Below are 26,377 nucleotides of genomic sequence, written 5' to 3'. Positions count from 1 at the left end.
TTAGGCCTTAGTGCTTCCATCTGCTGACTCTCCTTCAGAAAAGTATGCACCGCTAGCCCATTCTTTGTTCACCTGACTTTCCGGCCGTGGTGGTGGGAATGACGTACATCCAGAACAGTTTTGTCTTTGGTCTCTTAGGTTTATTCACAGCGTTTTTGTTTGAGCTGTGGCAAAAATCTTTCCCAACTTTGTGATCTTAATTCAGAATCTGTCATTAAAGTTTTAATGTATATTGGATAGATATATTTTTAAAGTATCTACGACTATTTTCCCAACCGCGTTTAAGCCATTGAAGGGTCTGGTCTGATGGCTGAAACTGTTTCCCCGAACCATGATATTACAGTTGGTTAACTGTTGCAATGCCTTCAGTGTAGATCCTCTGGGACTAATAAGCAGGCGGCATCTTTTTGCCAATCTTTTTATTTTGTACTACAGACCCCATTTTAATGACATCATATGCAGCAGCATCCTGAAGCATTTGTATTGCTCGCTCAAATGAAACATTCCTCACTGAACGTTTTATGAAGTCTTCGGACCTAATGATGCATATATCAAACGTCTCTTTTGTTGTACAGTCACGCTGCCCTCAGTCAGGCCCAAGTTTGCATGAACTTGATGTTCATTCAAGGCTTTCTGCACCAACAGCCAGCTTGCTTTCAAGTGAGCCTCTCTCTTTTGGGGAACAGTTACAAAACGGCCGCCCTCCAACCCTCTGGGATTGTCCTCTTTGGAAAAGGCTGGTTCCTTCTAACCACCAGGAACAGTGAGCAGTCAACTCAGTTTTCCAGCTTTGCCTTCTGCTTACAAAATTAGCTTTTCTCAGCTGCTGTTCAGCGAGGAAGAAGCCGTCTTGAAAAGAAAAGAAACAGTTTTTTGAAATCTATTTTAAATTAGTTTTCTTTGAAAGAGTAGATTTTGTCAGATAAACTCAATAACCATACAGAGCTGGCATGGATTGGTGTTGCTTCTCATGTTGTGGGTGATGATGAAGCAACAAGTTCAAACTAATTGGAACTTCGACCTGTCTGTATAGACACCCTGTGCTCAGTGGTTGTCACTGTGCTTCTGGGATGACCTTTGTCTTTAAAGTCATCTAACGTAGCAAGCAATTCCTTTCCCTCTGCTACTGTACCTAATACTTTATTTTTCATATTATTCACTCAAAGGTAATAGATTCCTCCCCCCCTTTTCCTTTTCGGTGTTTGAAATAAAATGCTGGAAGACAACTCTCCATGAATAGCTTGCATTTCTGCAGGGTCCAGATCTGAGCAAAATTATTTATGGTCAAAACATGAAGATTTGTATAAAGAGACATTTCAGGCTAGTCCAGCGAGACTCTTCCTTAGAGACAGCCCAAGGAAGGAAAGATGAAGCCCTCTTCTCTTGCTCAGGGACATTTCCTTACATCCGGGGACAGTGAGTAATCACTTTCTGGAGGGGAGGTGGGGTGGGTGGCTATGTCAACCATCTCATAAAAATCTAGGGGCTTAAATTAGAGGGCTTCTCTTCTGTGGGGTGACCCTCTGTGTGCTTAGGTCAGGGTGTAGAGAAACTAACTTCCCCAATCCCTTCTTTGTTTGCTTCAATAAATTGTATGTCTCTGACCCAGTGGTCTCATGTTTTTTGTCAATATATGTCAGTTTCTTTTCCCGTGTTAAGTAGCAGCCATGGGTTCCAGGGTTAAAGACCTAGTTATCTTTGGTGTGAGGTATTACGTAGCTACCATGATCTACCCGCTGACACCCAAAGATTCACATCACATCTGTCCCACATGAGCAATAATATCCACCTAGCCTCTGGTCCTCAAAATGAGCCTTGGACCCACTACGATATTAACCTTACAAAATTGATGTTAATTAAGTAGGGATTAATTAGGGATTAATCAGCCCTGTGGATTTGTGACAGTAGGTTTTGTGCCTACAAAATAATAATGGTGGAGTAGGCATAAGGTAGCAGTCACAGACAGTCCCATTCATGACAGGAGTTGCTGGTTCCAAGCAGTGTTGAAACTCAAGTGAGCAAACCATCAGATTTCCAGACTTGGTAGTCCTTCTCTGTGCCTCGTGGGTCTGCCCTCCGCTCTTCTTGCCTCTCGGCCAACAGCTTCACCTTCTGAATGGGCTGGACTCCCAGGGATTTGCTCCATTAGGACAGATGCTTTTCTACAGATTATCCCTGGAAAATTCCACAACATTGGTTTCCGTTGGGATAGCTGAGGGGATCTTTAGAGACACATGCTTAGGCTCTTCAAAGAGCCTCTGTGTAAACTGGATATTCTGACTTGTTCAGTCCTGTGGCACTAGCCTGGTTGGCTGATATATCAGCGGCCTTCTCACCAGTGTATTATTTCTTGATTGTGAAGCAACTAACTTTATAGCCTCTTGCATTCTGGACAGACGGACTTTCTCAAGTCAAGTCCTGATTATCTGGCTTAATAGTGCCTCCTTTGATGTATCATGTTGCTCTTGCATTTTTTCCCCTTTTTTTTATGCAGCAAGGAGACAGCAGGTTACACCTTGAATACTTGGAGTCTCCTCAGCTTACCATCCAACTTTATCACAGTACTGATTTGCTAGGAATGCTGCAACAAGTCATCACAAACCGGGTGGACTAAGAAAACAAAATTTATTGGCTCACAATGCTGGAGGTGAGAATTAGGAGAGCAAGGGGCTGGTAGGGTCACAGATGGAAGAATGGGTTACAGGTTGGGCTGCTCCCCTCAAGGTCAGCAGTTCGAAACCACCAGCCACTCTGGGAGAAAGATGAGATCTCCCCTAGAGACTGATAGTTTCAGAAACACACAGGGTCAATACTGCCTGCCATATGGAGTCACTGTCGCTCAGAATGACTTCCTGGTACTGAGATTAGCAGGGTCTTGCCCACCCTAAAAATTGTAGGGAAGAATTCTTGCAGCTTCTTAGCTTCTGGTGGTTGCCATAAAGCCTGGCATCCATCCCTTGGCATGCAGCTGCATCACTCTAACCTCTACCTCCTTCTGCACAGAAGCTTCTCCCATGTGTCTGTGTCTTTGTGTCTAAATTTCCCTCTTTTCGTGCACACTCATCATGTTGGCTTAGGGCCCACCTGAATCTAGTATGACCTCAATTTAATGACAGCTACAAAGGTTACATTCCTGCAGAACTCGCAGGGATCAAGAGGCAGTCGTGCCAACAGAACAAAGGAATACCGAATGGTTTAAGGTCAGAAGAGGCTGCACCACGGTTGTATCCTCTCACTATACTTATGCAATCTGTACGCTGAGCAAATCATCAGAGACGTTGGACTATAGGAAGAATTCGGCATCAGCACTGGGGGAAGGCTCTTTAACAAGCTGCCATATGCAGATGACAAGTTTGCTGCCTGAAAAGGAGGAAGACTTGAAGCACCTGCTGATGATCAAGGATTGCAGCCTTAAGTATGTATTACAACTCAATGTATGGAAGACCAAATTCCCCACAACTGAACCAATTATGATAACTGGAGAAAAGGTTGACGTCAAGGATTTTGTTTGCTTGGATCTACATTAATGCTCATGGAAGCAGCAATCAACTTCAAGAGATGAGTTGCATTAGGTAAATGTGCTGCACAGACCTGTTGAGAGGGTTGAAAAGGAAGGATGTTACTTTGCGGTCTAAGGTGCACGTGATCCCAGCCATCGTCTTTTCGTTTGCCTCATATGTATGTGTAAGTTGGGCATTGAATAGGAAGAGTGAACAAATATCGAAGCATTTGAATTGTGCTGGAGAAAAATACCGAAAGTTCCGTGGATTGCTAAATGAAAAAACAAGCGGAGCAGTCTTGGAAGTATGACCAGAGTGCTCCTTAGAGGCAAGGATGGCAAGAATTCATCTTGTATACTTTGGATATATTGTCTGTCAGGAGAGACCAGTCCCTGGAGGACATAATGCTTGGTACGTAAAGGGACGGCAAGAAAGAGAAAGGCCCTCAGGGACATGGACTGACACAGTGGTTGCAACAGTAGACTTAACCATAAGAATAACGGTGAGGCTGACACAGGGCCTGGCAGGGTTTCCTTATGTAATTAATGCCTAGGGTCACTATGGGTTGGAACCAACTCGATGGTACCCAACAACAACTACTACTCAATTCTAGTACAGTCACTAGTGACTGGGGTGAAATTCACATACACTTTCTGGGGTAACAAAAACCACAAGTAGCTGACTTGGCAAGCAGAAATGTATTTCCCCTCAGTCCAGGAGGCTAGAAGTCTGAATTTAGAGCACCAGCAAGAGAGGAAAGCTCTATCTCTGTGCTCTGAGGGGAAGAGCCTTTCAACTTTCAAAGCCTATTGTGCTACAATCAGTTGTCCAGAGAAGCAAAACTAGTGATGCATGTGTGTGCATAATATATGACTTGCACAGTTGTAGAAGCAGGTATGTTTGGTCCAGCTCAAGTCCATCGGTCAGGTGTGAGCTGACGGCTTCTCTGACTCAGGTGGAAGCCAATGAACAGAAAGCAGGATGCCAACGTAGGGGGCATGGGCTGGTGGGTGCAGGGGTGAATGAATCTGAGATCAGCAATGAATCCAAGGTCAGCAGTCTGATGACAGCTTGTGGGACAAGCAGACAACACAATGGGAGATTGATGAAACACGTGGGGGTCAGTTCCAGCAGAGATGAAAGGGCAAAAGAAACCTTGGCTCTGTTCAGGATATCTCTCAATGCAAAAGGCCACACCCCCAAGGATATGTCATCACGCTGAGACTTGATGGATGGGTTGGATTCCACCCCTCCCTTCACATAGAGTGTCTAGTTGCCTAACCATGACACCTACAGAAAGAAAAACAGGCCAACCTTGAAGATATTGTGGGTTCGGTTCTATACCACCACAATCCAGTGAATATTACAATAAAGTTAGTCACATGATATTTTTGGTCTACCAGGAGGGAAGTCAAAGGAAATAGAGGAAAGAGATGGGAGGCAGAGGGCATTTATAGAGGACTAGATAAAGACATGTACATATGCAAATATATTTATACATGAGGATGGGAAAATAGATCTATGTGCATATATTTATAGGGTTAGTATTAAGGTAGCAGAAGGACATTGGGCCTCCACTCAAGTACTCCCTCAATGCAAGAATACTTTCTTCTATTAAATTGGCATTCTATAAGGCTCACCTTCCCAACACAACCGCTGAAGACAAAGAGGGTGAACAATCAAATGTGGTGAAGAAAGTTGATGGTGCCCGGATATCAAAAGATATAGCGTCTGTGGTCTTAAGGGCTTGAAGGTAAACAAGTGGCTATCTAGCTCAGAAGCAAAAGAGACCATATGGAAGAAGCATACCAGCCTGTGCAATCACAAGATGTCAAGAAATCAGGTAGCAGGCATCATCAGAACAAAAAATCTTACCATAGTGAATGAGCAGGGGAGTGCGGAGTGGAGAACCAAAGCCCATTTGTAGGCCACTGGACATCCCCCTACAGAAGGGTCTTGGGGAGGAGATGAGACAGTCAGGGTGCAATGTAGCAACGATGAAAAATACAACTTTCCTCTAGTTCCTAAATGCTCCCCCACCACTGTCATGATCCGAATCCAGACCTTGCAAGTCTGACTACACCAGAGGATGTACACTGGTACAGATGGGAACTGGTACACAGGGAATCCAGGGCGGATGATCCCCTCAGGACCAGTGGTGTGAGTGGCGATACTGGGAGGGCATAGAAAGGGTGGGTTGGAAAGGGGGAACCGATTTCAAGGATCTACATGTGACCTCCTCCCTGGGGGACATACAACAGAAAAGTGGGGGAAGGGAGACGTGGATCAGAGCAAAATATGACAAAATAATAATTTATAAATTATCAAGGGTTCATGAGGGAGGGGGGAGTGGGGAGAGAGGGGAAAAATGAGGACCTGATGCCAGGGGCTTAGGTGGAGAGCAAATGTTTTGAGAATGATGAGGGCAACGAATGTACAAATATGCTTCACACAATTGATGAATGTATGGATTGTGATAAGAGTTGTATGAGCCCCCAATAAAATTACTTTTTAAAAATTATACTGACACTATTCTGTAGTTCACTAAATTTGCAGTGCCAAAAGATACACACCAAATCTGCTGTCATTGAGTTGATCCTGACTCATATAGTGACCCTATATAAGGTCTCAGAGGCTGTAAATCAATAGGAGTAGATAGCTTCATCTTTCTCTCACTGCCAGTGGGTTTGAAGCACAGACCTTGTGGTTAGCAAATGCTCACCAAACACCACCATGGCTCATTCAGTGTGCAACAGCATCCTGGAAAGTTTGAAATACTGTGAGAATGACCATGTAACAGGAGCATATGTGGTGGGGAGAAAATGGTGCCCGTAGACTTCCTCAGTGCAGGGTTGCCAGAAACTTTCCATTTGTAAAAAATGCAGTGCACATGGAGTACAATACGGGGAAGCATGACTGTACATCATCCAGCCCTTCCAAAGCCAAAGACTGAAAGGTGGAAACTACCCTAAACTCTTAAGAAATTGATCTTTCTTATAAGTAACTGACAGCTCTCAGATTTACTGGTGCCTGTTCTGTGAATACTTGCAGCCTTAGAAACCCTACAGAGCAGTTCTACTTTGTCCTATAGCAGTGGTTCTCAACCTGTAGGTCAAGACCCCTTTGGGGGTGGAACGGTCCTTTCACAGGGGCTGTCTAAGACCATCGGAAAACTCATATTTCTGATGGTCTTGATCTTGGAACTGAGACACTGCTCCTCTATCCGTCTCCAGGAGGGTCTGCCCACATACAGATATACCCACATATGCATACCCAGTATGAAGATTGTTACCCATGCTATGCCATGCTTCAATACAACATTTCATTTATTTATAATTAGAAATAAATATTTCACAATATATAATTATATATTGTTTTTGTGATTCATTACTATGCTTTATATTTAATTTGTAACAATGGAAATACATCTTGCAGAAAAGATATTTACAGTATGATTCATAACAGTAGCAAAATTATGGTTATGAAGTAGCAATGAAAATAATTTTATGGTTGGGGGTCACCACAACATGAGGAACTGTATTAAAGGGTCACAGCATTAGGAAGGTTAAGAACCACTGTTCTATAGGGTCACTGAGTTGCAATCAATTCGATGGCAATGGGTTTGGATTATGAGTGACTCTCAAAATGTTCCATGCCTAAAGTAACAATTCCTCTGGGGATCCTCAGAATTGTCCATAAACTGCCACATGATCACTAACTGCTCTCATTTACAACTGACTACATGTTACTTGAACATCCTTTACCCTGCTTTCACAAATGCCATCACTTAGAGTCTTTAACTTCCTTGTTCTAACTGTATAAACTCTTGACGTCCTGTAGCTGTAGCTCTTTTTCACTTATGGTGGTCTAGATGCTGCCTAATTCTTGAATTGTTTGGTCCTGTATAGATACACGTATGTGCTCTCTGAAATGTTCTTCCATTCCTTGATGGCCCAGATATGGCACCACTCTCTCACCCATTATGTGCTTGCTGGTCTGTGTCACTGCTACTATTTATAACTCAGAAATAACTATGTTTAGGATGCACCCTGCACCGATGTGCCCGAATGAATTACCAGTATGTTGTTTTAGGCTACTGAGTCAATTCTGACATGTAGTGACACCATGTGACAGAGTAGAACTGCCCCATCGGGTTTCTTATGGGAGCAGATTCTGCCATATCTTTTCTCTCAGGGAGTGATTGTGTGGGTTAGAACCACTCACCTTTTGGGTTAGGATCCCAAAGCATACTCTTGAGGGACACCAATCAATAACAAGGATGTAGTAATATTATTTAGGCATGTGGGGGTAAATAAGGGACGGGAATGTTAAAGAATTGAAAATATTTTGTTTTTTTTTAAAAAAAGTCATTTTATTAGGGGCTCAGACAACTCTTAACACAATCCATACATACATCAATTGTGTAAAGCCATTTGTACATCCATTGTCCTCATCATTCTCATAACACTTGATTTCCACTTAAGCCTCTGGCATCAGCTCCTCATTCCCCACCTCCCTCCCCACTCCCCCCTCCTTTATGAACCCTTGATAATTTATAAATTATTATTTCATCATATCTTACACTGTCCGACGTCTCCCCTCACCCACTTTTCTGTTGTCTGTCCCCCAGGGAGGAGGTTATATGTAGATCCTTGTAATCGGTTCCCCCTTTCCAGCCCACCCTCCCTTGACTCTCCTAGTATCACCACTCTCACCACTGGTCCTGAAGGAATCATCTGTGCGGGCGATAGACCAGCTATCTCGCATCAAGCTGCACCTGAACTGAGGCATGCAGGTGAAAGGAAAAGAAAGAGACATATACAAAGCATGGGATTGGGAGGACAATAGTCTGATGGACTGAAGTACCTAGTATATTCAAAGCTTGGTTTTTATACTCTTCTTACAAGGGAATGGTTACAAAACAATCATCAAAGAAGTTGCTTTAAAAAACATTTTGAACCTCTTATCTATGCAGATTTTACTTAACTAGGCACACTTTCTAAACACTTGAATAATAACAGCACTATATTCTAAGATAAGCACTAGGACATGCAAGGTTCAAAAGAATCTGAAAGAGGTCTCACACTGCTTTTAGCTACAAGGTAAACAGAGGCACAGGGGACTAATTAGTCACACACCAAGAAACACCTGGACCAGCCTATGGCCTCCTACACATCTGTCCTGGAATCCCTGTGTTTCTGGTTCCTATCTTCTGTACCAGTGTACATCCTCTGGCCTAGCCAGATTTGTAAGGTAGAATTGGGAGCACGATAGGGGCGCGGAAGGAAGCATTAGGAACTAGAGGAAAGTTGTATGTTTCATTGTTGCTACACTGCACCCTGACTGACTCGTCGCCTCCCAGAGACCCTTCCACAAGGGGATATCCAATTGCCTACAATGGGCTTTGGTCACCACTCTGCACTCCCGCTTATTCACTATGGTAAGATTCTTTGTTCTGATGATGCCTGATACCTGATCCCTTTAACACCTCGTGATTGCAAAGGCTGGTGTGCTTCTTCCATGTGGGCCTTGTTGCTTCTAAGCTAGATGGTCAATTGTTTGCCTTCAAGCATTTAAGACCCCAGACGCTATATCTTTTATAGCCGGACACCATCAGCTTTCTTCACATTTGCTTATGCACCCACTTTGTCTTCAGCGATTGTGTCGGGAGGGTGAGCATCATGGAATGCCAGTTTAATAGAACAAAGTATTCTTACATTGAGGGAGTACTTGAGTGGAAGCCCAATGTCCATCTGTTACCTCAATACTAAACCTATAAATATATGCACATAGATCTATTTTTCCATCCTCATATATAAATATATTTACATATGTACATGCCTTTATGCAGACCTCTACAAATCCTCACTTGCCTCCTAGTTCTTTCCTCTATTTCCTTTGACTTTCCTCTTTTCCCACTATTATGCTCAGCCTTCATTTGGATTTCAGTAATTCCTCTCAGTTACATTACCTTGGATTCCGCCCTACCAGGCCTCCTACATCCTCCTCACCGCTTATTTGGATCACTTGTTTTTCCCTTGTCCCTGGGTTTGTTAACACCACTTTCTCTCTCCCCACCTCCCCCTCTCCCATGTCCCCCGGAACTGTTGGTCCCGTTGTTTTCTCCTCCAGCCTATCTTATTTAGACATACCTGCGGAGATAATAACATGCAGAAAAACAAGACAGAGCAAAACCAAGCAACGATATACAACAAAACAACACCAACAAGCCAATGACAACAAAACAAAACAACAAGAAAGAAAAGCTTGTAGCTAGTTCAAGGACTGTTTGTTGGCCTTTAGGAGTGTTTGCCGGTCGAGTCTGATTTTCTAAAGTGATGAGAACAACATAAAACTGCCTTACAAGGTGAATGCAGATGACTCCATTTTATAGCAAAACTAAAGTCTCATAAAATACAACCTAAATGCTGTGTCACCCTGGAGAAGCACAAAAAGTACCAGGAGCCACCCCAGAAAGTCTGGGGAATCCTGATAAGAATTTGGCCCACTGCTGTGCCCGCCCTTTTGACTTGGCCGAATGCCTTGGAATTTCCAGGATGAAGTCAAATGGCAGCTGAAGTGGCTACATAAGCCCAGGCCAAGAGGACTGAAAATTCAGAGAGCGAGGAACTAAGGAGCCATCCACTCCTGCTCTCTCCAACTCTACCCGGGATGAATACGCTGATGGAGGCAATGCTTAATGGGACTATGATGCTGAATTAACAAGTGTGTGGCATGTTGCCCTTATATTGTTATACTTAATAATTTGAGTTAACTTTAAGATTGTTAGATTGTTTAATGTGTGTTTGCAGTGAATAAACCAAGCATCCGAAAATGTCAAAGAGCGTTAAGTAATTATTGATCACACCGCTCATGACAAAAAGTACATTTGACTTAAAGAGAGATGGGGCAGAAGAATATGCGTTAGGACTAGCAATGCTATAGAAAAGAAGACATTCGATTTCCGGTAGCGGTGGCGGGAATCCAATTCTTAAGGGCCGGCTAGGCCTCTGCTGAGGCGAATCCGGGGAGAATCTGAGCCATCAGAACCGCCACGATGACTGTCGGCAAGAGCAGCAAGATGCTGCAGCACGTCACTACAGGATGAGGTGCATCCTGCAAGATGGTCGCATCTTCATTGACACCTTCAAGGCGTTCGACAAACACATGAACTTGATCCTCTGTGACTGTGATGAGTTCCGGAAGATCAAACCAAAGAACTCTAAGCAAGCAGAAAGAGAAGAGAAGCGAGTCCTGGGCCTGGTGCTGCTTCGAGGAGAGAACCTGGTATCGATGACTGTGGAGGGGCCGCCTCCCAAAGATACTGGCATTGCTCGAGTCCCACTCGCTGGAGCTGCTGGAGGCCCGGGGATCGGTAGGGCAGCTGGCAGAGGAATTCCAGCGGGCGTTCCAATGCCCCAAGCTCCTGCAGGACTTGCTGGTCCTGTCCGTGGAGTTGGTGGTCCATCCCAACAGGTGATGACTCCCCAAGGAAGAGGCACTGTTGCTGCTGCCGCCGCTGCTGCCACAGCCAGTATTGCAGGGGCCCCGACCCAGTACCCACCCGGCCGTGCAGGTCCTCCACCGCCTATGGGCCGAGGGGCACCCCCTCCAGGCATGATGGGCCCACCTCCTGGTATGAGGCCTCCCATGGGTCCCCCAGTGGGCATTCCCCCTGGATGGGGGACTCCGATGGGCATGCCCCCTCCAGGGATGCGGCCACCTCCCCCAGGGATGCGAGGCCTCCTTTGGCCCTTGGCCACAGTTATGGAGGTAGCTCTACAGAGGCGTGGGCCCGTTTCCCCAGGGCCAAGTTACCACAGACCTGTTTGTTTGTTAAGCTGTAGTTGACTGAGTCTCACCGGATTGTCTGCTTTCCCTTGCAGGGCCCCCTCCCCCAGGAATGCGCCCACCAAGGCCCTAGACTCATCTTGGTCCTCCTCAGCTCCCTGCCTGTTTCCTGTAAGGCTGTACATAGTCCTTTTTATTTTCCTTGTGGCCTACGACAGTTTGTAATAAATTCTTCAGAGAATATTAAAAAAAAAAGAAAAGACATTCACGTGTAATGCTACAGGCTCCATCTTCTCATCCCATTTCTGTCCAGTGCTTACCATACATCCGGAATTTATAGGTGTCACTCCACTCATGTACTTTGGACATTGTGGGATGTCAACTTGTTAAATAGGTTATAGGGTTGGAGTCTAACCTGTCAATCAGGTCACAGCCTGCTCAATACCTCCTTGTGGGCATGGTCTTTTCTTTTTCTTTTAATCACTTTATTGGGGACGCATACAATTCTTATCACAATCCATCCACCCATCCATTGTGTCAATAACCTATGTACATTTGTTGCCATCATCATTCTCAAAACATTTGCCTTCTACTTGAGCCCTTAATATCTGCTGCTCATTTTCACTCTCCCTCCCCACTCCCCCTATATCATTAACCCTTCATCATTCATAAATTATTATTATTTTGTCATATCTTACACTGTCCGGTGTCTCCCCCCACCCTCTGCTGTCCATCCCCCAGGGAGGAGGCTATACATAGATTCCTGTAATCAGTTCCCCCTTTCTACCCCACATTCTCTCCACCCTCCAGGCATCACCACTCTCACCACTGGTCCTGGAAGAGTCATCTGTCCTGGATTCCCTGTGTTTCCAGTGCTATCTCTACCTATGTACATGCTCTGGTCTAGCCAGATTTGTAAGGTAGAATTGGGATCATGATAGTTGGGAGGAGGAAGCATTAAGAACTAGAGGAAAGTTATATGTTTCATCGTTGCTACCTTGAGCCCTGACTGGTTTATCTCCTCCCCACAACCCTTCAATAAGGGGTGTCTGGTTGGCTACCATTGGGCTTTGAGTCTCCACTCTGCACTCACCCACATTTTCAATGATATGCTTTTTTGTTCCTTGATAATTGATACTTGATCCCTTCGACAGCTCGTGGTCACACAGGCTGGTGTGTTTCTTCCATGTGGGTTTTGTTGCTTCTGAGCTAGATGGCCACTTGTTTATCTTCGAGCCTTTAAGACCACAGATATTATATCTTTTGATAGCTGGGCACCATCAGCTTTCTTCACCACGTTTGCTTATGCACATGTTTGTCTTCATTGATCGTATCAGGGAGGTGGGCACCCATTAATATGATTTTTAGTTCTTTCATGCCTGATAACTGGTCCCTTTTGCACCTTGTGGTCAGCCAGGCTTGTTTGCTTCTTCCATGTGGGCTTGATGCTTCTCAGCTAGATGGCCGCTTGTTTATCTTCAACCCTTTAAGACCCCAGATGCTATATCTTTTGATAGCTGGACACCGTCAGCTTTCTTCACCACATTTGCTTATGCACAATTTTTTCTTCAGCAATCGTGTCAGGAAGGTGTGCATCCTGGAATGCCAATTTAATAGAACAAAGTGTTCTTGCATTGAGTAAGTGCTTGAGTGGAGGCCCAATGTCCATATGCTGCCTTAGTACTAAACCTATAAGTATATGCACATAGATCTGTTTCCCTACACTCATATAAGTATGTTTACATATGTACATTCCAGTCTTTGGACCTCAATTAATACCCTTTGTCATCTAGTTCTTTCCTCTATTTCCTTTTACTTTCCTCTTGTCCCACTATCATGCTCAGCCTTCATTTGGGTTTCAGTAATTTCTCTAGGCTACCTTGCCCTTGCTGAATCCATACCAGGCCTCTCACACCCTCCTTGATACTGATTTTGGATCACTTATTGCTCCCCTGTCCCTGGATTGGTCAGCACCACCTCCTTGCCCCCTCCTCCCCCTCTCCCATGTCCCCCCTAGAACCATTGGTCCCATTGTTTTCTCCTCCAGACTATTCATCCAGTCTGTCTTATCTAGATAGATCTGTAGAGATAATAATATGCCCCAAAAATCAAGTCATTGCAAGATAGGCAATGAGTGAGAACACAGCTATGACAATAAAAAGGGAATACCAATTACCCATAGAAGAATAAATTAATTAAAAGAAAAAAAATTTAAAAAGAAAGAAAAACCTGTAAATAGATCAAGGTCTGATTTTTGATCTCTAGGCATTTCCTTCAGTACGGTCCAATGGGGTACCATGCTTTGGCCCGAGAGTCTGTCCTTTGTACTCCCTTGGGGCTCCCTGCTCTGCTCCCATGGTTGCTGTGTCGCACACGTTTAGTGGTTTGCCTCAGTGTCACAGGGTCAGTCTGGGCCAGTCCCAGCCCTGAGTCTCCAGTGTTGCCCCCCTTAGGGCCCTGGGCCATCAAGGGACGGTGTGTCTCGTATTGGGATCAGCTATATTGTCCACTCTGTCCATTGGCTGTTCAGAGCGGGGATATCGTCCTCCAGGCCTGATGTGCCAGGATGTGCTCCACTCTTTCTTCCTCCCCCTTCTTTGCTCCCATTTACTCTGATCGAACATGCCCCTCTCCCCTAGCTGCAGCTTCAGTACCGTCCTTTCAAGTAAATTCTTCTGGGGTGAGGGGCAGTTGTCCACATAGTTGGTATGGGGGCCGAGCCCTCAGGCCCCTCCACTGGCCCCCCACTCCTTGCCGGCATACTGCATTGGTCTGGCATTGACTTTAAATCTGGTCCCTCTTTCCCTGTGGAGACACAAACAATACCCTCCCCCTTGTTATGCTAAGTGAAGTAAGCAAAGCACAAAAGGACAAGTATAACATGAGTCCACTGAAGTAAGTTTATATATATATATATATATATATGAGAGAACAGAAAGGTAAGTGCAAAAGGGGCACAGGGAAAAAGCTACTGTATACTAACACTCCAAGGGTGAAGTCCAGATATTATGGCAGGGACCAGACCAAATCCAGGGGTACATATGGTAGCCAACTAAAACGGGGGTGGAAGAAGCAAAGGGTAAAGGGAAAAAAAGAGATGGGCATGGCCTTTTCATGAGGATTCTGGCAGTTCTCTTCTCTTCCTCCCTGAAGGCAGGGCACACACTCTCTCTGCTAGACATTCCTGTTGACAAGCCACATAGAGCTATGCTGACGGCAGCCAGAGCCCTGGAGCTGGAGGAGCCTCGTGGAGGCTCACACCAGCGCTGAGATGCTTCCGTTGCCGCTGGTTCCACGAGTCTTTCCACCACTGGCCTATGATTGTCCTGCATTCGGCATCATTACATGTGTTGCATGAGTCTGAAGAGGAATTTATAGACTGGTATCAGACGTATGGGGTAACATCAGACTATGTCCTTGATGTGGACTGGGCTGGGATGTTTTCTTAGTAAACAATTACTCTCGGATAGAAAACTCTCTCTTACACACATAAGAGTGTCTCGATTGGTTTCTCTCATCAACCCAGACTAACATGGATATGTTGTCAGGAGAGACCAGTCCCTGGGGAAGACATTATGCTCAGCAAACTAGAGGGGCAGTAAAAGGGAGGAGGGGCTTCAAGGAGATGGACTGACACTGTGACTGCAAAAACAGGCTCAAGCATGATAACTGTGAGGACAGTGCAGGACCATTCTGTTGTGCATAGGGTCCCTATGCGGTAGAACTTACTCAAGGCACTTAACAAATACCATTGCTGTCACCATTGAGGTCATGACCCTCCCTCTGGCGATCCTGCCACTTCTGGACGTCTCTCTGAAAGGCACCGCAAGGACAAGTTCCTCTGAGTTTCTTCATTTTAAAGTGAAGGATGATAATAAACCTGTGCGATGAGTCAGCATCAATTGGATGCCAGTGAGTCCGCCCCACCCCTTTCCCACTTCCGCCTTCCAGCGTGTGTATAAGAAACGAACGAGCCCTGTGCCGTGGAGTGCTTGGCACACAGCAATTGCTCAATAGACATTTCTTCTGTGGAAACGATTTCCTGACAGCAAAGACCACTCAGTCTGGGGCCACCACCCTCTGACCCTTGGGCTCTCGCTCAAGGTTGGCTCTCGCTCAAGAGCCCTAGGCTTGGCCAAAGATCCGTGTTAGGGTGAGGATCCAGGGGGTCAGCCCGGGTAGGCGCCTTCCTGGGAGGAGAGAAGCCTCATTCAGGCACCAGGTTTTAGGGCTCAAAGTCCCCTCATGGCCGCGCTGGGCCCCACGCCGTTCTGGTCGCTGCTGCTGCTGCTGGCAGGGGGCGGCTGCGCTGCGCGGTGGGCAGGGGAGGGCACCAATCGGCACCTGCGGACCATTTTCCTGGGCCGCTGCCAGGAGTACCTAGAGTTGCTCAGCCTGGAGCAGCGGTAAGAAGCTGGGAGCAACTGGGGCGGGGCGGGGGTTGGAGGGCGGCAGGGGGGAGGGGAAAGGGCTGAGCATCTGGAGATGAGAGGGCAAGGACCCTCCTGGGATGGGAGGCATGTGTGTTTGGGAGGGAGGGTGGATCCTCAGGGTGAGAGGCATGAATTTGAAGGGGAGGGTGAAGATCTAAAGGTGAGGGGGTGGGGGTGGGGGTGAGGAGTCTAGAGGTGAAGGGCATCGCAAGGAGGGTTTGGGGTCTTAGAGCGCAAGAGGTTTGCTTGTGAGGTGAGATTTTAGGAATACAGGGATGTGATGTCGGTGAGACATAGTGGTGAGAGAGGGTGTGTGTGTGTGTGTGTGTGTGTGTGTGTGTGTGTGTGTGTGTAGAAAGAGAGAGACACACACACACACACACACACGCGCGCGCGCGTGCACGCAGATGTATGGGGCATGTGGGAATGTTGAGGGAGAAGAGTGAGTTAGGTGGAGGTGGGTTTAGCCAGACCCTGGGGATCCTGGAATATGATCTGTGGAATTGTTGGAGGTCAGATAGTTCAAGAATTCAAGTTTCAGATCCTCTAAGCTACACTGGATCTTAGTCAAAAGGCCGAGAAGCGAGAAGATTCTTTAAAGAAATCCTGAACCCTGTAGTGGCCACAGGCTGGTCAGCAGTTGGCAATCACTAGCTGCTCCTCAGGTGCAGGTAGCGCTTTCTCTACTCCCTTACGGAGTTGAGTCTCAGAAACCCACAGGGGCAGTTCTACCCTCACCTACAGGGTTGCTAAGAGTCAGAACCGACTCAACGGCAGTGGGCTTTTTTTTGGTTGTGGTGGTTTTTTTCCTTCCCTTTAATCTAAAGAACATTCTGGGTTCGAGTCTCACTATGTTTCCTACAAATTTCTAGTTCTTCTTCTGAGCCACTGTTAAAATTGTTTTCATAACACCCCTTTCTTGTGCCAGTTGTTTTTATCGTGATTCCTTTCAAGCACCCACACATAAAAGAGTGGGGAATGAAATAAGAAACACCCATGTCATTAATCAACCAACACGTTAGGTAAAAAGCTACAGAGCAGAAGTGTTTCTCTGAAAACCAGGCTGGACAGGACGAGTTGTGACTGCTACCGGGAGAGCATGCTTTCTGCTTTAGCAGGTGAAACAGCTTTTCCTGTCACTTGGAACTCACTCCTGATTTTACAAAACCTCACCCCTCCACCCCCCTCTGTGAGGGTAACCCGACAGTGGTTAAAGCTTCCGCTGCTAAGGAAAAGGTTGGCAGTTTATCCCCAGCAGACACTCTGGGTGAAAGATGGAGGAGTCTGCTTCAATACAGATTAAGCCCAGTGTTATTAAGTGCATTCCAACTCGGAGAAACTCTATGGACCGAAGAGAATTTCCCAATAGGGTTTCTGAGGCATTAGTAATCTTTACTGAAGCTGGCTGCCACCTCTCTCCCCCAGAGCCACGGATTGAAATCAATGGCTTTTGAGCTAGCAGCAAAGTGCTTTGAATACTGGGCTCCAGGGCCCCTCTCCATGAAGCTTGCATTGTTAGGTGCCCTGGATTACGTTCTGACTCATAGTAGCCCCATGGACAACAGGATGAGATACTTCCTGGTTCTACATGATTGATATGTTTGAGCACATTGTTGCAGCCACTGGGTCAATCGATCTTTTTGCCCTATCTTCCTCATTTTCATTGATCTAAGCACAATGTCCTTGTTCAGGGTTTAATTCCTCCTGATAACATGTCAAAAATACGAGAAACATTGTAGGGGCCCCCAATAAAATGATTTTAAAAAATACGAGAAACAAAGTTTGGTCATCCTTGCTTTCAAGAAATCTTCTGGATCAGCTTCTTCCAAGACAGATTTGTTTGTTCTGACATTCCATTGTACACTGATCATGCAAATTCATCAGTTCCTTCATCTTCCTTATTCATGGTTCAGTTTTCACAATGCATCTGCGGAGAGTGAACAAGACCATAGCTTGGATCAGGCGCACATTAATTCTCACAGAGGTCTTTTGCAGTAGGTTTACCCAAAGCAATCATACTTTGACTTTTAAAAAAATTATTTTTTAAGGTGAGTTCGGAACATATTTACAGAACAGATCACCTTTCTGGCCAACAATTCATACACATTTTGTTTAATCTCATCGATTGCTGTCCCACAATGAAACATTACTTATTTTGTTTTCTCCTTGTGTTTTTTTGTTTTTGTTTCTAGCCTTCCTTCTTGCTTAACCCTTCTGAACTTTGTTCTTGAGTGATCTCTGCCCTTGATATCAAATAACTGATTAGTCTATTATGTGTGTACTTCCTTGCTTTATGGTTCTCCTATTGAGCTGCTTATTGCTTGGTTGAAAACTTGAATTTGGGTGGTGAATTCAGGTCCAGACTTAATGGGCAACCATGGGTCATAGTCTTAGTGGTTCCACTGGTCTTTACCCAACCAGCAAGCCTGGTCTTTTTATGATTTTGATTTTGGTTCACAATTTTCTCTCACTCTTACGCAGAGTATGGTTACTTGCCTGCTGCTTCTATGAGCACTGATAGAGGACCCACGGGAAATAAAATCCTTCATCATTCTTATCCATTTTCATGATCTTGCTAATTGGCCCAGTGGTGAGGATTTTCGTTTTCTTTACGTTGAGGTGTACCCCATACTGAGAGTTGTAATCTTTTCTCTTCGTCCATCAGTGTTTCAAATCCTTTTCACTTTCAGCAAGCAAGGTTGTATCATCTGCTGCAGATTTTTCATGAATCTTCCTCCAATCTTGAGTCTGCATTCTTCTTCATATAGACAAGCTTCTCAGATTATTATATACCTTAAGATTTATCATCAACTTTAGGGGACAGTGCTCCTGTGTCCGATAGGGTCACTGTGAGTCAGAATGGTCCACCTGTGAAATCACACCTGACAGTCATGCCCCTCAGTAGATTTGACACTGGCTGAGCTCACATCCTCGTGTGAAAATGAAGAGACAACTGAGGCCAAGAGTCTTCCTGCCTTACCAGGATGGTGACCTTCTAGGTCAGTGCCTTTTCTGCTCATTTCTCTGGGTGCCCCTGGCTGTCTCAGAGTTTCTGAGATGGTCAGATTTTGAAATGGAGCTACTGAGGTTTTTATTCTTTCCTCTTGAATTTTCATGAATGCATGAGCCATGACAATTTATGGTCTTTGGTAGACACCTCGCTCTATAGACCAGGAGCCCCGGTGACACGGGGCTAACTGAAACAGGTCGGTGCTTTGAATCTACTAACTACTTCACAGAAGAAAGATTGGACCATCTGTCAATATTTAACAATCAGTAAAGATTTATCACCTTGGACATCCTATGGGTCTGTTCTACACTTTCCAATTGGGTGCTTGTGAATTGAATTGATTCAGTGACAATGGGTTTTCAGAAGTTAGGCCTGCAGTCAGCACATGACAATTGCTTCTTAAACCTTGAATCTTGCTGAGAGAAAGGGAAACACTACACCACACAGTGATATGAGCTCTCTTTTTTTACCTTGTGTTTTGCACAGAGACAAGAACTGCACAGCCATCTGGGAGGCCTTTAGTGTGGTGCTGGACAAGGACCCCTGCTCCGTGCTTCCCTCTGACTACGACCTTTTCATTAACCTCTCGAGGCACTCTATTCCCAGAGACAAGGTAACTCCACACACACTCATATCTCTGCAGTGATCCAGAACTCCCTGGATTTGTGCTCCACCTAAAAGTTGGCAGTTTAAGCCATTCAGTGGCTCCACAGCAAGCAAACCTAACTTCTATAAAGACAACAGTGCAGAAAACCCAATGGATGAGCCCTACTCTGCATTTCGTGGCAGTTCTATGAATGGGAATCAACCCACAGCAATGAAGTTGGTCACGGTTTGATAGAGATATGGGGTACATGGATCAGACTTGGGGTTAGCTCACCCAGAGACCTCTAGTGTCATTTCCCCAGCAAGCAACACAATGTGTGTACCAAACTGTCTGGTGGGAAGGGGACCCTGGATCTCCTGTATGTGTCATCATAGTTGGGCTGGGATAGCTCTCCCCAAGATCATGCCTTTCACACTGGACCACCACATGTGGAGATTTCAGAGTGAATGACTTCCATTTTAACTGGCCCAAAAGGCTTGCATGGAAATTCAGAATGCCTTCAACCCCAGTGTCTTCCAAGGAAACAAATCTCTCTTTTTAATGGACTTCTATATTGCGTTTGTCAGGGCAGTGGTGGTTCCTGGGTAGATCTCTCACCGTCCATGTAGGCGACCTGGGTTTGATTCTCAGTGAATTCCCCTCACGTGCAGCTACCACCTGTGTGTCAGTGAAAACTTGATGCTGCTATGTTACTAAACAGGTTTCTGGGGGGAGATTTCAGACTAAGGAGGATGAAGAAGGCAGGCCTGGTGATCTGCTTCTGAAAATCAGCCCATGAAAACCGAGTGGATCACAGTGATCCTGACCTGCAGCAGATCGTGGGGATGGCCAGGGGTGAATAGTGTTTCCTTTCGCGATGCCTGGGCTTATCGTGAGTCAGGGGCCAACTTGATGACAGCTAACAACAAGATGTATTTATTCAGTTTCTTTAAGAAAGCCACATTTCAACATCCCGTCTGTACTCCTAGGGAAACTTATGGAAAGTGCTTGCTTGGGATGTACTTTCATTGAAAGGAAATCAGCAACCATGATTATCTTCTAACAGTGATCCTGCACTTGATGTTCTGATTGTCTAGTACTAGTAAAGGTAGGAAATGGAGCTGTGAGTTTTAAAGATGTGCTAGGCTCAAGTATGGTTTGCATATTCCCTGCCCGCTGGGTGGTTCCCAATTAAGCACAGGTCAGATGAGCTAGCAACGGGATATTGTTACTCATCCTCTTGTTATGTGAAAGCACTTTGGAAACTGTAGGGCAGTGGTTCTGAACCTGTGAGTCGTGACCCCTTTGGGGGTCGAACGGCCCTTTCACAGGGGTCACCCCATTCATAACAGTAGCAAAATGACAGTTATGAAGTAGCAACGAAGGTAATTTTATGGTTGGGGATCACTACCACATGAGGAACTGTATGAAAGGATCACGGCATTAGGAAGGTTGAGGACCACTGCTCCAGAGTATAATATCAAAGGAATGTATGTTGGTGGCATTTCACACATCGAGAGTTGCTTTCTGTGGACCTCATATCATCCTAACAACAGCTGTGGAAGAAGAGAAAGGGCTCATATCCCCACTCACCTGATCTCAAGTCTGAAAGTCAAGGAGTTGAGATGAATTGGTGACTATCATATATCCAGCATCCAAAAGAGCCAGCACTCACACCAGAGTCTCTTGGTCCATCTTAATCCAGGGATTTTTGCACAGATTGTGGTTCTGGGAAGATAGTATCATTGGCCACCCTCGTAATCAATAGAGGAGCCATGGTAGGACTCTCATAATGGTCAATAAAAGACAAAACTCATTTATTGGGCAGCAAGTAAGAGCTGAATATGAAATTGCATTGCCTGACTTGTCCCGATCTGGTGCCTGAAAAACTTGTTCTGATTACATTTTGCATCTGAATTTCCCTTTCTTTTGTTTTCTTTTAGTCCTTGTTCTGGGAAAATAACCACCTACTTGTGACCAGCTATTCAGAGAATGCCCGACGCCTCATGCCTCTGTGTGATGTGCTGTATGGCCGGGTGGGAGATTTCTTGAGCTGGTGTCGACAGAAAAATGCTTCTGGTAAAATGTCTGCGCACATAAGAAAAAAAAACCCCTATAACTTCTTTTTATGATGCTTTTAGTGCATGTATATATTCATCTGTATAAATGTTTTTAATTTATTAACTTTTTCCTATGGGGAGGGTGAAAGTTTATAGCACAGACTGGTTTTCCATTGAACAATTCATGCTCCTTTTGATTCGTGACATTGCTTGCAATCCCATTATGTAACAGCACATTTCTTGCTTTTGCCCGTGTTTCCATTGTCTTTGTCTTTCTTTCCTGCCCCTTTCTATCTTCTGAGTCTTCTCCCTAGGTGAATGCTGCCCTTTCGATCTGATTGTTCACCTTCTTGGTTTGTCTATTGTTTGGCTAAGGGTGACTTCCATTCCAGACCTGAAGGGTCTCTAAAGGTCATAGCTGTGGGAGCCGCCCCCCACCCCCCCAAGTCTCTATCAAACCAGTAAACTTGGTCTTTTAATTTCTGTAACTATTTCTTCCATTTATATCCATTCGTCTCATTTATTTCCCCCAAACTCTATGGGGTGGATGTTTGTTGGTGTTAGGTGTAAATTGGTTCCAGCTCAGAGTGACCTTATTTATAAAGAAGGAAACACTGCACCATCCTCACAATTGTTGATATACTTGAGCTCATTGTGGGAACAACAGTCAACAATACTCCTCCTACTGATGATCCAGGACTTCCAGTGAGACTTTATAGAGACCTCTCACAGCAAAGACATGAGCGACTTAGTGAAACAGATGCTGGTGATAAGCCTGCAAGTCTGGGCTTCAGTGCAAGGATAGAGCAGTGGATTGCATATTGCCTGGCACGAGAAGCTGAATAAAAGTGGTTAGAGAGGAGAGAGGAGGGTGAATTAGCAGTTGGCCTGAAGCAGTGTGTCCATCTTGAGCTTCCGCAAGCAGCATTCCATCCAGACAGCACTGGCACAGGAATGACTGGCCACAGGGAAAGTGAGATCCTCCTTGCTTCCCTCAACCTCCTGCTGACTATGTGTAACCAGAGTGCACCCTGACCTGCTCAGAGGCTTGTGACACTCCCTCACTCCTTCCCTACCACCTCTGCACAACCCCTGTTCAATCTGAGGTCAGAACTTCGCCCTCCTGAATCGATGCTAGGAGCAGCAACTCTGTGTCTAGAGTTGGAGAAAGTTACCTCTTCAGACAAGCAAACCAGGTTACGCAAGATCCTTAGTCACCTCTAAGGGATGGGAACTCTTTCCATATCCAATTGCCCTGATCCCTGATGCCTTCCACATTGCATTGGTAGTCTCATGATTTCCTTCTGGTTGTTCTGTTTCTATTAATCTAGCTTCCCTCAACTTCTGTGTCCTTCTTATTTTTGTTCTATGGTAAATGTTGACATCTGGGCTCAGAGAGATGATTGCACATTTTTGTTCACTTATTTCTATATGAAAGGAGCACATAATTGAAGAGTGATACTGTTTACTTTGTGATCCAATCTGTCAAATATTGAATAGTGCTGTTATTTAGAAGCCAGTAATTATTTTCCAAAATTTTCCTGTGAGCATTTGAGGTTGCTTCCAAAAGTTCATGGAAAATTCCATTATCATTTCATTCCATTTTCTCCGTGAACTTTTTGAAGCCCCATATAGGCTACTTTTATCAGAGTAAGAAAACACATACTCTCACATCAGCTACTATTTAAATAGTATGAACCATTTACAAATTAGCTTCCTGATCCCAAATGATATATCAACACGGCCCATTCTTTCCCACCCGACTCTGTAAGCGCCTCAGCTGGTATTTGTTGCCAATGCACTCTTTTGCCTAGTTTCCCACCCCATTTTTTCTCTTTCTTTTTTACTTTCAACTTTATTATTTATTTATTTTGCAGGAGAAAAATGGGGACTTCTACTCCCATAAGTAGTTACAGTCTCAAAAACTCTGAGGGGGTAATTCCACTCTGTCTTATAGGGTCACTAAAACTTGGCATCAACTTGGTGGCAGTAAATTCTTATTTTTTTATCCTTTCTTTCTCTGTTCTCATTTTTTCTTTGTTTCCTTCTCCTTCTCCTTAATTTTGTCCCTTACCTTTTGCCTTATTGATTTTCACTTTTCCTCCTTAATTTTACTTTTCTTTACCTTTAATTTTTCTTTCCTTTTTTAGTTATCAAATTATTTTTCCTGTTTGTCTGTTTTCCCTTGCATGTTTTTTAATCATTAAATACTTTTATTGGGGACTCTTACAGCTCTTATAACAATCCATAAATCCATCCATGGTGTCAAGCATATTTGTACATATGTTGCCATCATCATTTTCAAAACATTTTCTTTCTACTTGAGGCCCTTGATATCAGCTCCTCATTTTTTCCCTCTCCCATCCCCACCCAACCTCCCTCATGAACCCTTGATAAGTTATCGATGATTATTTTCATATCTTACATTATCTGCTATCTCCCTTCATCCACTTTTCTGTTGTTCATCTCCCTATGGTGGGGGGTTATATGTCAACCCTTGTGATCGATTCCCCCTTTCTCCCCTTTACTCTCTTTGCATCTCTATTCTCATTATTGGTCCTGAGAGGGTTAACTTTCCTGGATTCCCTGTGTTGTGGGCTCTTATCTGTAGCAGTGTACATATTCTGGTCTAGTCAGATTTATAAGGTAGAGTTGAGGTCATGATAGTGAAGGGGAGGAAGCATTAAGGAACTAGAGGAAACATATGCTTCATTGGTGCTATATTGCACCAAGAGTGACTCACCTCTTCCTTGTGACCCTTCTGTAAAGGGATGTTCAATTGTCTACAGATGGGCTTTGGATCTCCACTCCGTGAACCACCCACATTCACATTGGTATGATTTTTGTTCTGGGTCTTTTATGTCTGATACCTGATCCCATCGACATCTTGTGATCACATAGCCTTTGCATGTTTTTAAAGATTTGCTTCTTCTTCTTCTTTTTTGTGTGTGCAAGCACACATATTTCCATCACACTCACAGTAGATAGGGGATAAATGACTGATGTCTCATCAACATAAAATCACCAATTAAGTACAATGAGTTGTAGACAACAGATAATTTCAGTTCAAAAGAACCAAGATAGAGTGACCGAATCATTGATCAGTTCACAGACCAGAATTTTTTTCTCAGAAATAAGGGCATTGGGACTACCTGGTGAGGAAATAAAAAGAATGGTATTTAGATACCATCAATGAACTGAGAGAAAAGTCAGTGAAGCTACAAGCAAAAATCAAGAAAAACACAGGGAAAATTTCAGGAAAATATGCAAAAATAAATAAAAAATTAGAAACCATGCAAACACAAGAAATAGAAATCCAGAAGATTTCAGAAATGGATAATGCATTGAAAGAGCAAATGAGTAAAATTGCATTAATTGAAATATCAAATTTGTGGGTTAAAATGCAAATCTGTCACTACTAATCTGCTACAGGAACAACAGCAACAGCAACAAAATCTAAAGAGAATCTAAGAATTACGTTGGAACAATCAAGAGGAATAATTTATGTGCCTTCAGAATTACAGAGCAGAAAGAAACAACAAAAAGAATAGGAACAACTGTTGAATGCTGCTGAAAGAAAACTTCCCTAATAGGAGAGATGAAAAAGAATGCATCCAAGAAGATGAATGAACCCTAAACAGGATAGGCTCCAAAAGAAAATCACAATTACATATTATAATCAAATTTCCAAATCCTAAGACAAAGAAAGAATCCTGAGAGCAGCTTGGTAAACCTAAAAGTTAATTAGAAAGGGGAACCCACAACACAAGGCTCTGATTTTTCAGCAGAACTCGTTCAGACAGGAAGGCAATGAGGTGAGATATACACACACTTGTGTGTGTGTGTATCCAAAAGAAAAAAATTACTTGCAAAATATACACACAGAAAAATTGTCTCTCAAATATGATAGTGAAATTAGTACATTTCTAGATAATTAGAAGTTGAAGGAATTTGTAAAAATGAGACCAACCTGGAAAGAAAGTGCTAAGGGAAGTTTTGTTGGACAGAGACAACTCTACAATCATGCTAGATATTGATACACCACTTTCAATAAAGGATGTTGTTGTTAGGTGCCATTGAGTCAGCTTTGACCCACAGAGAACTATGCACAACAAAAGGAAACATTGCATGGCCTGCACCATCCTAACAATTGTTCCTATGCCTGAGCCCATTGATACAGACCACTCTCCCCAACAACATACAAATATAGATTGTTTTCATGCACGAATGAAATTTCTTCAGAATAAACCGTATGTTAGGTCACAAAGCACATCTCAATAATTTTTAAAACATCGACACATTACAAACTATCTTCTCAGATCACAATGCTATAAAATTTGAAATTAGCAATACAGAGATCAAGGGAAAATTAATTGTGTGGAAATTGAGTGATGCTTTGCTTAATAACTACTAGGCAGTAAATAAAAAAATTTTAAAAATCCTTGATGGTGATACAGCAAAAAACAATGCGGAGATGGCAATTTATAACAATAAAAGCACTGATCAAAAAAATAAGGAAAAAAAATCAAAATCTTACCTCCAACAATCAGAAAAGAGCAGCAAAAGTGAAGGAGAAAGATATTTGGATTAAGTCTTTGGTGAATCCCCTCTGACTATAGACCAGGGATATATATATCCTTACTAGTATGCAGAGTGCGTTGGAAAATGGATTACTGCAAATGCAATTGGGTCAAAATTAGTACCTTATAATATGATTTACCTTTTGACTCATTTTAAAATTTGTGTTAGCTTTTTATATTTTCTGTTTTATTTTTGATTGAGGTTTTTCTTTGTTTTGTTATTGTTGTTGATTTTTACGTTTTCCTGTACATGAAATCCAGGATGGTTACATCTATAGAGACAGTGGCTAGATGAATGGCTTTGATAGGGTGGGGAGTTTGGAGGAAAAATGGGGAGCTACTAATAATGAATACATGAAAGAAGAACATGTTCTAGAGAGTTGTTTGTGATGATGATTGTTCCACTCTTTTTAATAT

At 43.9% G+C, this 26,377-nt stretch overlaps 1 protein-coding gene and 2 pseudogenes across 2 annotated transcripts in view; 2 read left to right on the top strand and 1 right to left on the bottom strand.

Moving 5' to 3' along the window:
- Positions 1-765, bottom strand: LOC142442510 (KRR1 small subunit processome component homolog pseudogene; annotated as a pseudogene).
- A 9,685-nt stretch (positions 766-10,450) lies between these two features.
- Positions 10,451-11,351, top strand: LOC142443738 (small nuclear ribonucleoprotein-associated protein B pseudogene; annotated as a pseudogene).
- Positions 11,352-15,234: 3,883 nt separating this feature from the next.
- Positions 15,235-26,377, top strand: part of LOC142442973 (ADP-ribosyl cyclase/cyclic ADP-ribose hydrolase 2-like) — a 37,692-nt gene continuing 26,549 nt past the window's right edge. For both annotated transcript variants that reach the window (XM_075544512.1, XM_075544511.1), the window contains exons 1-3: positions 15,235-15,697; positions 19,221-19,347; positions 21,264-21,399. In XM_075544512.1, coding sequence (XP_075400627.1) covers positions 15,537-15,697; positions 19,221-19,347; positions 21,264-21,399 — 424 coding nt within the window. In that variant the 5' untranslated portion in view covers positions 15,235-15,536. The remainder of the gene's footprint in view (positions 15,698-19,220; positions 19,348-21,263; positions 21,400-26,377) is intronic.

Source organism: Tenrec ecaudatus, chromosome 3, assembly GCF_050624435.1.
Source record: "Tenrec ecaudatus isolate mTenEca1 chromosome 3, mTenEca1.hap1, whole genome shotgun sequence".
Classification (NCBI taxonomy): Eukaryota; Metazoa; Chordata; class Mammalia; order Afrosoricida; family Tenrecidae; genus Tenrec; species Tenrec ecaudatus.
Note: the sequence above shows the minus strand (reverse complement) of the source record. Positions and strands in the feature narration are given on the sequence as shown.